At 33.7% G+C, this 17,414-nt stretch overlaps 2 protein-coding genes across 3 annotated transcripts; both read left to right on the forward strand.

Moving 5' to 3' along the window:
- The first annotated feature begins 504 nt into the window (after window positions 1–504).
- LOC108334019 (carbamoyl-phosphate synthase large chain, chloroplastic) lies at window positions 505–5,311 on the forward strand. 2 transcript variants are annotated; one of them, XR_008246070.1, is made up of 4 exons: window positions 505–1,956; window positions 2,239–2,931; window positions 3,237–4,805; window positions 5,095–5,311. XR_008246070.1 is itself a non-coding variant. In XM_052870638.1 (3 exons), the coding sequence occupies exons 1-3, from the start codon at window positions 664–666 to the stop codon at window positions 4,746–4,748; spliced, it is 3,498 nt and encodes a 1,165-aa protein (XP_052726598.1). In that variant the 5' UTR covers window positions 505–663; the 3' UTR covers window positions 4,749–4,914. The 2 variants fall into 2 exon arrangements, 1 of the variants encoding a protein (XP_052726598.1); XM_052870638.1 differs by lacking the exon at window positions 5,095–5,311 and having other exon boundaries at window positions 3,237–4,914.
- A 7,690-nt stretch (window positions 5,312–13,001) lies between these two features.
- Window positions 13,002–14,162, forward strand: LOC108333700 (LOB domain-containing protein 1). Its single transcript, XM_017569178.2, has 2 exons — window positions 13,002–13,419; window positions 13,502–14,162. The coding sequence occupies exons 1-2, from the start codon at window positions 13,183–13,185 to the stop codon at window positions 13,850–13,852; spliced, it is 588 nt and encodes a 195-aa protein (XP_017424667.1). The 5' UTR covers window positions 13,002–13,182; the 3' UTR covers window positions 13,853–14,162.
- The last annotated feature ends 3,252 nt before the right edge of the window (window positions 14,163–17,414 follow it).

Below are 17,414 nucleotides of genomic sequence, written 5' to 3' on the forward strand. Positions count from 1 at the left end.
AAATTTATTAAATAATTTTTTAAACTAATATTGGAGTTGAAATATGTCGGAAAAATAAATAACTTAAACATTGGTTTATAACAAAATAAAAAAAATATTATCAAATTAAAATAATTATATATCTTTCTAAAATTTTGAATATTAAAATTTAAAATATGAATGGATTTTAATCTTGTGTTAAAATTTTTAAACTTAAAATATATTTAATTTTATTTAAAAATATTAAAATTAATATAGTTTAAAACAATGATTACTCAAATTTTAACATCATAAATCAGATTCTAAAATTATTGTAACATCTTATTTATATTTGTAAAAATTATATATAAATAATTATTGTAACTTCTTAGTTTTATTTATAAAAATTATTTATATATAAAATATTGTTTTAAAAAGTGTAAAAGAGTATAGAATAACAGTAAAAGACGAAGCTGCATTTACTTTTAGTTGGGCAAGATGAAAAAGTAGAGCTACAAAACAAAAAAAGAAAAAAAAATATAATATATTGATGTGATTCTCCTTTTGTATTGGGGGCGAACCCTACAGAGCCATTTGAGAAAGGTGACGGGGACGGAGGAGCATCTTCCACCCATTAAAAGGACACTGAAACCCTAAACAGACTCAGTTACCGTTACAGTTACAGTTTCAGTTTCTTCTTCCACAATGCCAATGGCCTATTGCATATCCCATTTCCCCAAGCTTCCGCTCCTCCCTTCTCTGCCACACTCCCCGTCGCGTTCCTCCGCTCTCATCCCATCGCCGAAACCACTGCCCCAAAACCACGCCGTTCCCAAAACCCTACGCGCATGCCCCTCATCCCGCGTCAAACCAACGCTTCCGGTTCGATGCTCAAACGTCGCCGTTGCGGAACCCGCCTCCAAAGTCGGGAAGCGAACCGATATCAAGAAGATCCTAATTCTCGGTGCTGGTCCCATCGTAATCGGCCAAGCGTGCGAGTTCGACTACTCCGGGACCCAAGCGTGTAAAGCCTTGCGCGAAGAAGGGTACGAAGTGGTTCTCATAAACTCCAATCCTGCCACAATCATGACTGATCCTGAAACCGCCGACCGCACCTACATCACTCCCATGACGCCGGAGCTCGTCGAGAGAGTTCTCGAGTCCGAGCGCCCCGACGCGCTCCTCCCCACCATGGGCGGCCAGACCGCTCTCAACCTTGCCGTGGCCCTCTCGGAGAGCGGCGCGCTCGAGAAATACGGCGTTGAACTCATCGGCGCGAAGCTCGAGGCAATCAAGAAGGCTGAGGATAGAGAGCTCTTCAAACAGGCCATGAAGAACATCGGAATTAAGACCCCTCCATCCGGCATTGGCACCACGCTCGACGATTGCCTCAGCATCGCCAACGAAATCGGAGAGTACCCGCTCATCGTGCGGCCGGCGTTCACCCTCGGTGGCACCGGCGGCGGAATCGCGTACAACCGTGAGGATTTGTTGGAGATTTGCAAGGCTGGGCTTGCTGCTAGTTTGACCACCCAGGTTTTGATTGAGAAGTCTTTGCTGGGGTGGAAGGAGTATGAGCTTGAGGTTATGAGGGATTTGGCTGACAACGTTGTTATCATTTGTTCCATTGAGAATATTGATCCAATGGGGGTTCACACTGGCGATTCTATTACGGTTGCTCCGGCACAGACTCTGACGGATAAGGAGTACCAGCGGCTGAGGGATTATTCAATTGCTATAATTAGAGAGATCGGAGTGGAGTGCGGAGGGTCTAATGTGCAGTTTGCCGTTAATCCTGAGGATGGTGAGGTGATGGTCATTGAGATGAACCCCAGAGTTTCCAGGTCTTCAGCTTTGGCGTCTAAGGCTACTGGGTTTCCCATTGCAAAAATGGCGGCGAAGTTGTCTGTGGGGTATTCTTTGGATCAAATTCCTAATGATATTACAAAGAAGACACCTGCCAGTTTTGAGCCATCTATTGATTACGTCGTCACTAAGGTAAGCAACTTGGTAGTTGATCTGGCCATCATCAAATATAAATATGCACCAATGTGGCTTGGCCGTATGCCTTTTTATTTTAAATTCGATTCAGGTGATGAGTCAACTTGCTCATGTAATTAACATTTGTCGAGTTTATAATATTTAACATTAATGTTAGCAGGACATGTGAATATATACGCAATGTGCCAATGACAATATATAATTTCAAATTTGTATTTTGTTTGCAACATTTTTGGAAACAAATTAGATTTACTTTTGTCACGTGATTTTGTGGTGCAGATTCCTCGGTTTGCTTTTGAGAAGTTTCCTGGTTCTCAGCCAATATTGACGACACAGATGAAATCAGTTGGAGAGGCAATGGCAGTAGGGAGAACCTTCCAAGAGTCATTTCAAAAAGCAGTACGCTCTCTAGAATATGGATACGCAGGATGGGGGTGCTCCCAGGTGAAGGAGTTGAACTATGACTTGGAGCAACTGAAGTATAGCCTCCGAGTTCCTAACCCAGAGCGCATCCATGCCATCTATGCTGCAATGAAACGAGGGATGCACATTGATGAAATCTTTGAGCTGAGTTACATTGACAAGTGGTTTCTCACACAACTCAAGGAGCTGGTTGACGTGGAAAGTTTCTTGCTGTCACACAATTTGTCTGATTTGACAAATGTTGATTTCTTTGAGGTGAAGAGAAGAGGTTTTAGTGATAAGCAGATAGCATTTGCAACTAAATCTAGTGAGAAAGAAGTACGCAATAGGCGATTGTCTCTGGGAGTTACTCCGGCATATAAGCGAGTTGATACATGTGCAGCAGAATTTGAGGCTAATACTCCTTATATGTATTCTTCTTATGATTTTGAATGTGAGTCGGCTCCCACTACAAGAAAGAAGGTCTTAATTTTGGGTGGAGGACCAAATAGAATTGGGCAAGGGATTGAGTTTGATTACTGTTGTTGTCATGCATCTTTTGCTCTTCAGGTTTGTTTTCTTGGTTTTTTTATTAATTGAATTAGATTCCAGGCCTTTTTGCTTTGAACAGTTTTAACTAGGGTGTGAATGGTGCTGACGCTGCTTTATATTGATCCAAATTCTGATATTCAGGCTTAATGATGAAATGTTGAGTTTAAAATTTAAATTGTGTCCCTGTCTTAGAGATCAGCTTGGTGTTTGCTTTAAAATCATTCAACCCGTCCATGTTTTGTTAACAGTTGAGCTATGTGGTTATTTTGATTTTTGTGCAGTTGCTACTTTCTTAATATATTTCGCTCTTGACTATTTTGTAGGATGCAGGATATGAGACAATCATGGTGAACTCAAACCCAGAGACAGTCTCCACAGACTATGACACTAGTGATCGTCTATACTTTGAACCCTTGACTGTTGAAGATGTTTTGAACATTATTGATTTGGAAAGGCCTGATGGTATCATTGTACAATTTGGAGGTCAAACACCATTGAAGTTATCTCTCCCCTTACAACAATACCTAGATGAACAAAAGCCTGCATGTGCTAGTGGTGTTGGTCATGTACGTATTTGGGGAACATCTCCTGATTCCATAGATATTGCTGAGGACAGAGAGAGGTTCAATGTGATGCTTCATGATCTAAAGATTGAACACCCTAAAGGTGGAATAGCTAGGAGTGAAACTGATGCCCTTGCCATTGCAGCAGACATTGGATATCCAGTTGTTGTTCGCCCTTCTTATGTTTTAGGTGGCCGAGCAATGGAGATTGTGTATAGTGATGATAAACTGGTGACATACCTTGAAAATGCTGTTGAGGTGGATCCAGAACGCCCTGTATTAATTGACAAGTATTTGTCTGATGCCTGTGAGATTGATGTCGATGCACTGGCTGACTCACAAGGCAATGTGGTCATTGGTGGGATAATGGAGCACATTGAACAGGCTGGGATACATTCTGGTGACTCTGCCTGCTCTATTCCAACCAGAACTGTTCCATCAACTTGCTTGGACACAATCAGGTCGTGGACAGTAAACCTGGCAAAACAATTGAATGTATGCGGGCTCATGAATTGTCAGTATGCAATAACTCCATCAGGGGATGTATTTTTGCTTGAGGCCAACCCTCGTGCTTCTCGTACAGTTCCATTTGTATCAAAAGCAATTGGCCATCCATTGGCTAAATATGCTTCCCTCGTCATGTCTGGAAAGACTCTCTATGATTTACAGTTTACAAAAGAGGTCATACCTAAATATGTGTCAGTCAAGGAAGCAGTTCTTCCTTTCTCAAAGTTCCCAGGCTGTGATGTGTTTTTAAGTCCCGAGATGCGAAGTACCGGTGAGGTTATGGGTATTGACCCTTCATATAATGTTGCATTTGCGAAGGCTCAAATTGCTGCTGGCCAGAAGCTACCACTTTCTGGTACTGTGTTCCTTAGCTTAAACGACTTAACAAAACCGCATCTTCAGAAGATAGCAAAGGCTTTCGTTGAGAATGGTTTTAGGATTGTTGCTACCAGTGGAACCGCTCATGTTCTTAAATTAGCTAATATCCCTGCGGAGCCAGTGCTGAAGTTGCACGAAGGGAGGCCTCATGCTGGTGACATGATAGCCAATGGAGACATTCAACTGATGGTGGTAACCAGCTCAGACGATGCACTTGATCGTATAGATGGTCTGGCCCTGAGAAGGATGGCTTTGGATTACAAGGTACCTATAGTGACAACAGTTAATGGAGCCCTGGCAACCGCTGAAGCAATACAGAGCTTGAAGGCCAACTCCATCAAAATGATCGCACTTCAGGACTTCATTGACGGTGAATTTAAAGACTGAGCAAGTTTTTTGCGGACAGCGTCTTTTCTCTCGCAAATGGTTAGGCGATAGACACCAGTAAGCACCTGTGTTTTAACTCTGTATTTAGTACTACTAATTTCTGTGCCTATGCAAGCTCAACTATTTTCTCTGTTTTCTGAGATAATAAATTAAACAGTATTCGGGATGTGGCGTCGTTTTAGACTGCTCTCCCTCACCAAAGCATATATATATATATATATATATATATATATATATATATATATATATATATATATATATATATATATATATATATATATATATATATATATCCATATCGTTAATTGGTTTTGTATATTGACTCCTTAAACTTGGGCTATTGCAGCTTCACGTTAGACTGTACAACTTGCTAGATTTGGAAGTGCAGAAGAATTGCTATGGGATGCTTTCATTTGTAGAGTGAAAGTGTCAAAAATATCGAAAGTCATGTAGTCTGTGTCCAGGACTCTTGATTTAAGGCAATAGTGCTTTTGTGTAGAAGATTTTGTAGTATTTGGATTTTTTACACCTTAATAATTATTCTCATTTTTAAGATCTCTCAACGTGGCTTTAACTTTCACAGACCTATATGCTTAATTTGTATAAGTACATGCCAAATTGGAGACACCATGGCTATTATCATACTTCAATTTCAAAATTAAATATCTTAAAAAATCAATTCAAACACGCCAGGTGCTTACATTCATTATACCTGCATCACACTGCATATGAAGGTCATTAAGATGCTCATTATTCGAATCTGTAGTAGTGTTTGCTTTTTCTATTAGGGCGAGTAAGAGAAGTGAATTTAGTCCATATATATTTACAAATATTAATTTGTACGTGCAATATTTTCTAATATTTGATATAATCTTATTTTGAAAGTATCTTATGAACGCGAGCTTTGTTAAAGTTATCTAACCTTAACTTTATGTATGTATAATACAAAGTTTTTGTACTGTTAATAAAGAAATTCTAATGACCCGATGCCTTGCATCACATTAACTAACGTAATTGTAATAGAAGTTCAATTTTAATGAAGTTCTTGTGTAAATAAGTATAGAATGTAATTGCACAATTCACTGCAGAATTGTATCGGATAAAATGATGAAATAATTGAACGCATGCGTAATAAACAATTAGCGACTGCAGTTTGTATCAAAGTATATCCTTCCTATAGAAACTAAAGCATAATATCTTAGAACATACCAAAACATGACTATGATAATAAAGATATTAGATATTAATAAATCGGGTTAAATATGTTTTTAACTATAAAGTGATTTTGGGTTTAGTTCCTATTAAAAAGTTTTGTTCATTTTAGTCCTCTTAATTTTGAAACTCTTATAATTAGTCCTTAAAATTGAACGGCGTTAACTTTAGTTTGATGTGGCAAACGGCGAGCCCACGAGTGATGCCACTGTGTGATGCCATCGTGTGTCACTTTTTTTTTTCTCTTTTACTCTTCAACAAAGCAGCATCCACCGCTTCTGACACTGTGCCGCAACTGTGTCGCCACCCCCACACCATCAATGTCGCAAAACCTTAACGAGCTTCTGTCACACGCATAACCATCATGGTCGTTGCAAAGCCGCCGTGAATGGGCCATAGCCACCATCTCCAGCAAGCTTCGACCTCCAGAAACCTGCAGAAGAAGAACTCAGATCGCGAACGCCGTTTCTCACGAGCAACCTTAGGCTACCATCAATAGCGATGAGTTCAACGCAGAAACCTAAACAGAGAAACCAAGAATCCCAATTCAGGTACCCTAATTGCGAATCCATCTTCTCGCGCAACCTCCATCTCATTTGTGACGCAAAAGCTTTCCCTTCACGTACAGAGCCAACACAAACCTGCAAGGAAACCAAAGAAGCAAAAACAAAAACCAGAACAAGAATTCCTCCCTAAACTAAGTGAAGCCGCCGTGAAGGAGAGGGAGAAACCCTATTCTCCCACCAGAAGCAACAATCCCCCAAAATCAGAAACCTTAATTTTTTTGGGTAGTGATATTTAAGATTAAAATTGTGTGTGTTGGTTAAAGATTATGAATGTGAATATTTGTGGGATAGTTCTTTTATTTGTTTGATCTAAATGATTTGTTTCCTTTTACCTCCATAATAGCATCACGATACTTTTCTTTGCAAAAGAAAGGGAAGGTTGCATCCTAACCCCAATGAAGGAAAATGTTCTTCAACCCGTGACTGTAAATTTCCAACAGTGTTTGAGAAGGAGAAAGGAGAGTTTCAGGTGACCGACACCGACATTGCCAACTTCGAACAGAGCACGAAGCTCTGAGACAACAACGTTGGCCAAAACAGAAATCTCTTGGCCAAGGAGAGCAATACCGCTGGTGATGATGGTGTTGTCTGGCCGGATGGATTGCTTCTACTGACAGGAGGCTGCTTCAGGCAACGACAGTGAAGGTCGATGTAGTGGTAGCTTTCAGAGGTGGTGGACGCTGCTCTGTTGAAGAGTAAAAGAGAAAAAAAAACGTGGCATCACACGTGGATTGTCGTTTGTCGCATCAAACAAAAGTTAACGTCGTTCAATTTTAAGGACTAAATATAAGAGTTTCAAAATTAAGAGGACTAAAATAAATAAAACTTTTGAATAGAGATTAAACCCAAAATCACTTTATAATTAAAGTACTAAAAACATATTTAACCCTAATAAATCTAACCGTGGAGTGGAGTGAGAGGAATACAGTTAAAAACTAAGATTTAAATGTCACCCCATTAAATATATCTTGCTACTAATGGGATATTCGAAAAGATAATTTCTTTTTGGGTCATAGAAACTAATACTATTACTATTCTGAACTTTATAAGCTGACGGAAACTCACTCAATAACTGTGTATCCATATTCATCTTATTTCATCTTCAATGTCGATAAAAATTAGAAAATTGAGAAAACAGTGAGATTGGAAGTCTTGTTTTGGGTCTGTGAATGACATGCACATGTTTCTGTCTGCTCCAAACAAATGCATAATAACGTTGTTGATTTGGAGTTTTACGCTGTTGGTTCTCACTTTTCATGTAAGTGAGTCCAAGCTGCAATAAAAAAAAAAAGTATTTTGATTTGAAAATGGAGGAGAAAATTTGACAACTAAAAACGTGTCCAAGGGCGAAGAAAGTTAAGTAGCATGATCCTTTATTCTAGATAAAATGAAATAATAAAGGTGCAGTTAAAGAAGAATGAGAGGAATGAACAAATATTCTTGCAATAATGTTATTATTTTCATAATTATTAACCGTCTCTTTAAGATTTGAAGTCGATTTTTGTACAATGTCTTTTAATAAATCTAATTTTTTGTCTACGTAACTTCGTTTATAATTGAATAATAAATTTAATGTTTTTTAATTTGATTTAAAGTATTCGAGTGTTTAATGCATTCATAATGATACAAAAATATTTAGATAATTGGATCGTGTTATATTAACTATAACTAATAATTTATGTATTTCTTTTGAGGAATCATATTTTAATTATTTTTATTGTTAATGATGGAATAATGAAGGAATCAAAACAAAAATAAAATGGAAAATAATAAATGAAAAAGAGAATAGTGACAAAAGGTTTACATAAATGCAAATTGCAGAAAAAGAAATTATTAAAAATATATTAAGAATTGGTATAGTAAATGAATAAAAGTAATAAATTTCAATTTTTAACGGACAAGAATAAAAAATATATATTCAATGCCTAAAAGTATTAAAATACTCAAAAACATTATAAACTTTTTTTATATATATCAACCGAGACAGCAAAAAGGAAGAAAGAAAATATTTAATTGATTGGAAGAGGTAATTAATTGAATAGAAGGGAAGAGAAAAAGAGAAAAGAGAAAAGGGTGATGAATGATAATAAATGGAAGTAATAAAGAAAATTGGAAGGACTAATGGTATAATTAATAGTAACAACCAACATTCAATATCATTCCTTTTAGGAAGGACAATTGATGATGCTCATTCCTTCCTTCATCAACAACCTCAACAACTTTGCAATTTTCAACTCAAGTTTTACAACAAAACATAATTAATAAAAAACAATTTTTATCTTTGCCTTCCATCCACTTAACATTTCGATCAAACTTAATTAGAGTAAAATTAATAATATGGATAATGTTGTTTAATGTTGAACACTATAGATTGATTAGAAAAATTAAACAAATTATAATATATATAAGAGGAGTAATATAGTATTAAAAGTCTATCTTAATCAAATTTTTTTGGGTTAATATGATTCCACTATCAAATTATTGATAAACCATTCATAAATATTTATATATTTATTTCTTAAAATGTGTGCGTATGTCTTTATGTCATATGTCTCTTTTTTATATGATCTTTTTAATTTATTAAATGTAGTAATTTTAAATTATTGAATTTCTTTTCTTCCATTGTGAGGCTATATTATAGGCTTGTATTGAGTTGTGTAACTTATATAAATTTGGTTGTGTGGCATGTGATTAGTAATATATAATTATTCTATAATGTTTTGGGTTGAGTTTATAACATATGAACGTTTTAAGTAATATACCACTTAAATCACACTTATATATTTTGAAGGTTTTATTTTTACTTTTGAAAGTGACGAGAAAAAAAAATATCGTTTAATAATCAATTTAGAATAAGATACTAATGTTACACTCCATAAAAATATAAATATAAATGATATATAAGTCATAAAAATAATAATCACATTATCTTATGAAATCAAATTAAGAAGAATGTTCTTATAAAAAATAACACTTTGTTTATGATAATATATATATATATATATATATATATATATATATATATATATATATATATATATATATATATATATATATATATATTACAATACAAGTGCCTCATTTTATAAAATTATTAAAGTAAACTTTTATTAATTTCTCATTATTTCTCAATAAATAATATTTAATATCTTAATTTCTCTACTTTAACTCACATTATTTGAGTCATTATTTAATTAATTAAAATTCATTAACTCCTCACAAACACATCATAAGTCTATACCGCTCAAATCATTATTGACTTTTTTTCATTTGTTTACAATAATGAGAATGAATATTTTGTTTTAATTTTATAAATTGATAAAGTTTTGTTGAATAATTTGTTTTAAGGTAAAATTCATTTTGTTGACTTTAAATTATGTTCATTTCACGAATTGACATTATCTTACTTATAATTGATAATATAGTTGTGTTGTTTCTTTCATGGTGATATGTTTTTTTTTTTTGTGATTATGATTTGCTCCTTTAGATAAATTGTGACATATATATTTTATGTCTTGAATTAGTTGAATTAAATTATGTATATTTTTCCTTTATTGACTTAAAGTCTGGAATTAGTTTGTATGCATTATATTGACTAATGTGTTATTGCTTCAATTAGGTTGGACCGGTATTTAGTTTTATTATTAAAAAAATGTATTGCTTGACGATTTTATTATTTTTTATTTTAAAACCTTGATCCAATTCAATCTAATGTGATAATTTTTTATTAAACAGAATTATCTAAAAAATCTCGTTGTTTTGAAGTTTCTTTATAAGTTTATATATTATTCCTTTATCATATAAAAAATTAAATTGTATTGCTCGGTTCCAGTAGTGATTAATTAATTGTATACATTTAAAAGCGAAACATTCTTGGTAATAGTGTTTCAGTCATTTATAAAACTTATTTTTAAAATATCAAAGAGTAATTAAAATTTGATTTAAAAGAGTAAAATGTGTAAATATAAGTTATCAACGTATTCTGAATTACGGCCGAATGCACTATCATAAATCATTAGAGAATATACTAGAAAAAATATGAAAAACAAGGTAGTCAATTATTTCTGTAGATAACTGATTATTTGATTATTCTAAAACTTATTTGTAAATCAAGAACACACATATAATATTCTGAAAAGCAATTTATTATCTCAAGTTAACCAATTTATTATTCTTATAAATAATGTGAAACAATCAGAGATATTTGATTACTCTTATAAATAATAATAAATAAGTTATTTTCTTATTACACAAAGAAATAAAAAAACTTAAAAAAATAAATAAATGGAAAAAAATTGCCGGACTAAGTCGACAAAAAATAATTACAACAAGAAAAATTAAAAATAATAATACAATAAACAACAAGTAAAAGTAAAGACATTTAATCATTTATAGCATTAATATATTTTGGTAAAATTGTATAAAAGAATTTAACACCTACTCACTAGTATGAAAACCCCTCTTAACACTTATTTATCAAATATATTTAAAGTAAAATTACTTTATTGTATAAAATATTTAAACTACATTAAAATATTTTACTTTTTTAAATATAAGTAGTGTGAATGATCTAACGGTCCCATTATTTTTCCAAAAAATGACGTAAAGTGAAGTTATGCATGCTCTACCACACCACAGTGCTACTACGACCCAATGGGAAACAAAATTCTTAAAAATTACAAAAGTCCAACTATTTCCACTGCAAACTTCAAACCTCAACTTTATTTTTTCCCTCAACGCGTGGAAAACTTCATCCCTTCGAGATAACTACTATTAGAACTAATTTCCAGTATTGGATAATGTCTGCTAATGTTTAGATTACCATAATTAAATTACCTTTTCCCTCTAAAATCTGATTAGAGATATCTGCAACATGATTACTTGATTATTAATCTATCATTAACCTAAAAAATTCAATTAAGCTTACTATCAAATCAAAACAGATTTATATTATAGGTCTTCTTCCTATTACTTTCAAATTGATATAGAACTTAATCTGAAACTGTCCGTAATGTGTAATGTGTAATGTGAGCATAATGCATTAAAGTTAGAAACTTTTCTGGAAGAAATGTTTAAGAAAGAAGAGAAAGGTTATCTACACGCATAATCTTATCATCACAGACACATTGTATGTAAAAGGAATTAATTAATGATGGATATTGCAGAAAAGTCCACTGCAAAACCCAGGACAAATTAGGCATAAACGAAGCAAAATTCAATGATTTGAAAAGTTAGAACTTAATGGAAAAAAGCTTTGATTGATTATAACTAGTTTATCTTTTCCCTTGTGTTCAACGAGCTGAACGGCCCTCCACCAACCTTGCCCCACCCATTACATCTCGTGCAAACATGCAGACACAGACATATATACATAAATTTCTGCAAACAAAACAAATACTTCGGTTTTGGTTTTGGTTTGGTTTCTTGCACAGACTTTCGTGAATAAATTATAAAACGCCATCGTCATTAGGTGTTAGTTAAGAAAGTAGATAGCACGGTCTCACCGTGGTGGCAGCAACCCCAATAACTCTGTCCAAACGCACCGTTTCTGTCCAAATCACTGCCACTTGTCACCACCACCACAACCCAACAAGCACTTCCGCGTATACCAAGAAAAACACCCGCGTATTACTTACGTCATTATTACGTACGACTCTGTAGTTAAAGTGAATTTTGGTACGCAAAACTATAAAGAATTTGCTAACAATGGTGTGGGCCACGTGCATGTTGTCCCGAATTGGAATTCTAGAACTCAAAAGGTGGACCCGTAAGTGCTGACCCGCACACACACACACACTCCAGAGAATGTGATTGTGTTATACACCGTTCTATTGAACGCGTCAATTGGGTTAACTGGGTAAAGTGTTGATTTTATACAGCATTTGGTTCAGAGATTTACACGAGTAGTGCAGACCAGATGTTTGTCAAAATGGGGGAATGCGTTTTGTGTTTATTTTTGTTTTCAGACTGCTAGGCATGCATTTTGTTGAAATAATGTATGGTTTAAATGAAATAATAACTAATGAAAAGGAGACGTGTGGCACGTATTAATGAGCAATTACTGCGTGGTTTAAGCAGTTTAATTGGAGTATGACTTTTTGCGTCGGAAAGAAGTACCACGACTAGGGTCCAAAAAAGATGGAGGGTGAAGAGGACATGTCTATCACCCTTTCTTTTCTCTTTTACTCACCACGAAAAGTCACTTTACTAGACCTAAGCAAGTTAGGCATAATATAGTGCTTTTTTCTATGGAAAATATATGCTAGAATTGCTTCCATGTGGAAGGTTCTAACTTAACTTGCATTGCATGATTTTTATTATTATTATTATTCTTATTACTTGATGGTGTTAAAGTGAAAGGAAATGAAAAAAAGAAGGAAGGAACAAGCAGAATATAGAAAACTGTTTTGTCAAACTTGTAAAGAGTTTTCATACAATAAGCCAAAGGAGGCATCATAATCACAACACCTAACAGAGAGTGAGAAAAGAAAACAGAACGCAGCCAGTTTTAACGAATTTCATACGCTCTTTCTATCCCATGGTTTCCTTATAAAACCCTAGTTTTGGCTCCCAAACAACCCCACGCTTCTTCACTCTCTGTCCCTCAAACACACGAAATAGAAGCCAAACACAACACAACAAATTCAGGGTCAGCAATGGAGAGTGACGCAAACACCCTCTCTTCCTCTCCCACATTCTCTCATTCCTCCAATACCCTTTCTTCTTCTTCCCCTCCCCAAGTTGTCATGACCCCTTGTGCTGCATGCAAAATCCTTAGACGAAGATGTGCTGAGAAATGTGTGTTGGCACCGTATTTCCCTCCCACCGAACCCGCCAAGTTCACCATTGCTCACCGAGTCTTCGGTGCCAGCAACATCATCAAGTTCTTACAGGTTTTTATTACACACCTTAATGCATTGTATCGAGCATTGAAGAACTGAATTGATGACATTATTGTTTTCGTTCGCTTTCCAGGAACTTCCAGAGGGTCAGAGAGCTGATGCAGTGGCGAGCATGGTTTACGAGGCCGGTGCAAGAATAAGAGACCCTGTATACGGATCTGCAGGTGCAATTTGCCAGCTCCAAAAGCAAGTGAACGAACTTCAAGCACAGTTAGCAAAGGCACAAGCTGAGGTTGTAAACATGCAATTCCAACAAGCCAATCTCGTGGCTCTAATTTGCATGGAAATGTCACAGACTCCACAGGAATCACCCCAACAATCCCTGGACAATTTCATCACGAGTCCTTCCCACTATCAGAACAATCTCAGCTTCTTTGAGGATAACACCAACCTAAACTCTTTGTGGGAGCCTCTCTGGACATGATTAATACAAGACATTTCATAAATTTTCCCATCACATTCTCCTAAGGAGAGGTTGAAGGAATCAACTGGAACTAATAAATTATAAAAGTAACTTTGGCAGCTATAACTCATGTAGTTAGTTTAATATATTATATTCCCTCTCTATAGGAAGATTTTGGAGAAAGTAATGCTCTTGCTTTGCACAATGTTGGCAAAGTAATGATTTTTTGAAACATGTAATGGTTTCAATGTTGAAGAAAACAGGGGAAGTGTTATGCTTTCGTGTGTTTGTATGCACTCATTGTTTAAATCTAGAACACTTTTTTTGGTCACCTACCATAATCATTCAAAAATTGATCTCTCCATGGTTAGTTCCATGTCAAAGCAACTTTTGACCTTATGACTTTGGATTCGTTATGGTTCTACCAAACCAAAATTTTCCTTTGTGGATATAATGTCAATCAAAACACAAATCTAGAAAATATCAAGATGGAAGACCGAACAACCACAATGCAAGAACACAATTATTACGTTAATTAACAGTGATTTGCAACTTTATTTGACCTCGGATAGCTCTCTCCCATATCTCAATAAACTTGCTGTATTAAATTAGTGAATTTTCAGAAGGGATATAGTAAAATATCAGAGTTTTAAACGAGTTGAATTTGATTGATTGATCCTTTAAATATTATAAAATGGGTTTGGTGTTGAGTTAATTTGTTCAACTCTTGAACTTACATAATCCAAGATGGAGTGCATTGACTCGTTAGGTTCATATTTTATTAATATAAATTTTTTTGATAATATTTATTATTTTTTCATTAAATTTGGAGTACGTCTAAATATCTAAATATCTAAATAGAAAAATCCATAAACATACTGGAAGTGGTGAGAAGAGAGTAATATTTGCAGGGAGCATTGGAAGAAGGCAAAGGTGTGAGAAGAATAAGGAAAAGATGTTTGTGGGTTATGTTATGATGGCATAAACGCGTTTTGGGGGCTATAATTTGAATCATGTGCTGCCCACGTGAGGTGATATTTATAAAGCAACCCAACCAGACAACAGTGTCAGCTGTCGGCAACTTAATGATGTGTGTGTGATTCTGGGCATCGTAACTCCGTTTCTGTTCGGAGTGTGCCATCAACATTTGCTTTTTATTGACTCAAAGTGGAGACACACTCACACACTACAATCTGTTAAATAGTCAATTTTTAATGGTTAACGTAAAAGTTGTTATCTTACAAAAGTCATTTCTTCATAAACGTACCCAAGAATAAACCCTCATGACGACAATACTATCTGCATCATAGTTCCATAAGCCTCGTGTACGTCAAATGCATCTATGGAATTCGGACCCATCCATCCATCTTTCTCTGCTTCAACAAAAAATAACAATCCACTAACATATCAACGGAATTTCGCTTTTCTCAAATCCAATCGTTTTCTTCTTCTAAAATTTCTATATAATTTAATCTCCAAACTTTAAAAATAAATAATATTATCCCCTTAACTTATTTCCATTAAATAGTTATTATATATCAAATACATTAATATTTAAATTGTTTACATTATTTTTATAAGTTTTAACTTAAGTGTTAGTTTAAAACATTATTTAACAAATCTAAAAGAAAATAACCTTATTCACTTAAAATAATTATATTCATTCTTTTTTAAATTTTAAAAATATATCAAAGTTTTAGTAAAAATAAATTTCAATTTCACATCCAAATTTTAAAACTAAAAACATATTTATACATATTTTTCAAGTGATAGTAAAGAATAATTTATAACATTTCTAAAAAAATACGTCACAAAATGTTATATATATAGAGAGAGATATGTCCAATAGATTTATTATCAATACCACCTTAGTCAAACTTAAGAGAATAATATATCTTCGACTCAAGATTTTAAAATAATAAATTTTTAGATCTGCTATGTTATAAGATATTTTACTGTTATCGACTCAAATGTGTATTCTAATATATATATATATATATATATATATATATATATATATATATATATATATATATATATAATATGTGCAGTTTTCAGCCCGTGGTTTTGTTTGTCTGACTCAAACGTTAGATGTTTTACTTTTTTCCAAATTCCTGACGAACATGAGATGCGTACTTTCAGTGGATGTACTTTTTGAATGAATGGTAGCCAAATTAATTAAGTAAACAACTTGGTTCAATTATATCAACAAAAAGTTTGTTTATCCATTTGTTTCCTGCACAGCATTATTAAAAGAATAAAAAAAAATTGGTTATAAGGAAAGAATGAAATAATATAGAAGAAATAGTAGGTTGAGTCTGAATGATATTAAGGTGTGTGTGTGTAAATGGAAAGAAACCATGCACCAAGTTTGAAACCGCCTAGACGACGAAACTCTACCACTGAAACTTTTGTTCACACAGGACTCAGATTCGTTGAAGAAATTGAAATGGTTATTGAGTTGCATGGAGAGAAGAGAATGTGTGGTTGTTTCAGAAAGCAAGATTATTAATGATATTGATATTTGGTTCTTCAGGTGGGAACGAAGACTTGCGAAAAGGGAAACGGATAATGCCATGTTTTCATCTTTTTCTCTTTAATATGGTCCATTTGCCTTTAGTTTTTGACGCGTATCTATGGATCTACCACCCACTTTTTTATTGCAATAATCAATACGCAGTCTTTTCATATATCCGTTTTCAGATGCATAATGATACTTTAAAAATATTTTTCTTGATAATATTTTAACATTATTTACTTATAATTATGTGATTGGTCCATACTGGTGTTTATAATTATTATTATTGATCATGAAGTAATTTTGAACCAATCACACAATGACACGTAAATGATATTAAAATATTGTGAAAAAAATATTGTTAAAGTATCATTATCTTTTTCATATATATCTCCACTTTTTTTTCGCAATTCTATATTTTTTATAGCTCTTAAAACCATTATCCATGGAACACCATACATAAATATTCTACACTTGGTTACTTTTTGGACCACCACTTCTCATTATCATTATCAAGATACATTCATCTCAAATATGAAACTAAATTAATAACGAACTATTTCTTGAATGATATCAATGTTTTTCTTAAAGGAAATATTGAAAATGTATTTTCTTGTAGGAATTTATATGACTTAGAATTAGAATTGTATTTTCTTTTTTCTGGGTCAACAAGACTCCAAATTGTTGACTCTGGGTGGAAACCTAATTAATATATTATGAATTTTGAAGTTGTTTGCTATTCTATATATTAAGTATGAAATCAATGTACCAATTGCTATTAAAATGTTGGCACAACAGGTTTATCTTTTGACAATCCTGTTTTGTTTTGCTTTGTATTTATGAACAATAACTGACTTGGGGAGTTTATTTTGTACATGTTAAACTCTCTTTTTAATAGTTTCTTTGAAAAAAATTAAGTATAAAAGTTAAAATTTACATTTAATACAATGATTGATACTCTGATATTACTTTAACAAATTTAAAATCGATATAACATTATTCATTTGTATTTGGAAAAGTTTGAAAGTTCCAAAAAGTTTATAAAACTGAAAAAAAAAAGTTAGG

This window comes from Vigna angularis, chromosome 11 (assembly GCF_016808095.1).
Source record: "Vigna angularis cultivar LongXiaoDou No.4 chromosome 11, ASM1680809v1, whole genome shotgun sequence".
In the NCBI taxonomy this organism is placed as follows: domain Eukaryota; kingdom Viridiplantae; phylum Streptophyta; class Magnoliopsida; order Fabales; family Fabaceae; genus Vigna; species Vigna angularis.

Coding starts and splice junctions, on each gene's coding strand:
- LOC108334019 (XM_052870638.1), top strand. CDS start 664: ATGCCAATGGCCTATTGCATATCCCATTTCCCCAAGCTTCCGCTCCTC. Junction 1,957..2,238: donor TTGATTACGTCGTCACTAAG/GTAAGCAACTTG, acceptor TTTGTGGTGCAG/ATTCCTCGGTTTGCTTTTGA. Junction 2,932..3,236: donor ATGCATCTTTTGCTCTTCAG/GTTTGTTTTCTT, acceptor ACTATTTTGTAG/GATGCAGGATATGAGACAAT.
- LOC108333700 (XM_017569178.2), top strand. CDS start 13,183: ATGGAGAGTGACGCAAACACCCTCTCTTCCTCTCCCACATTCTCTCAT. Junction 13,420..13,501: donor ACATCATCAAGTTCTTACAG/GTTTTTATTACA, acceptor TTCGCTTTCCAG/GAACTTCCAGAGGGTCAGAG.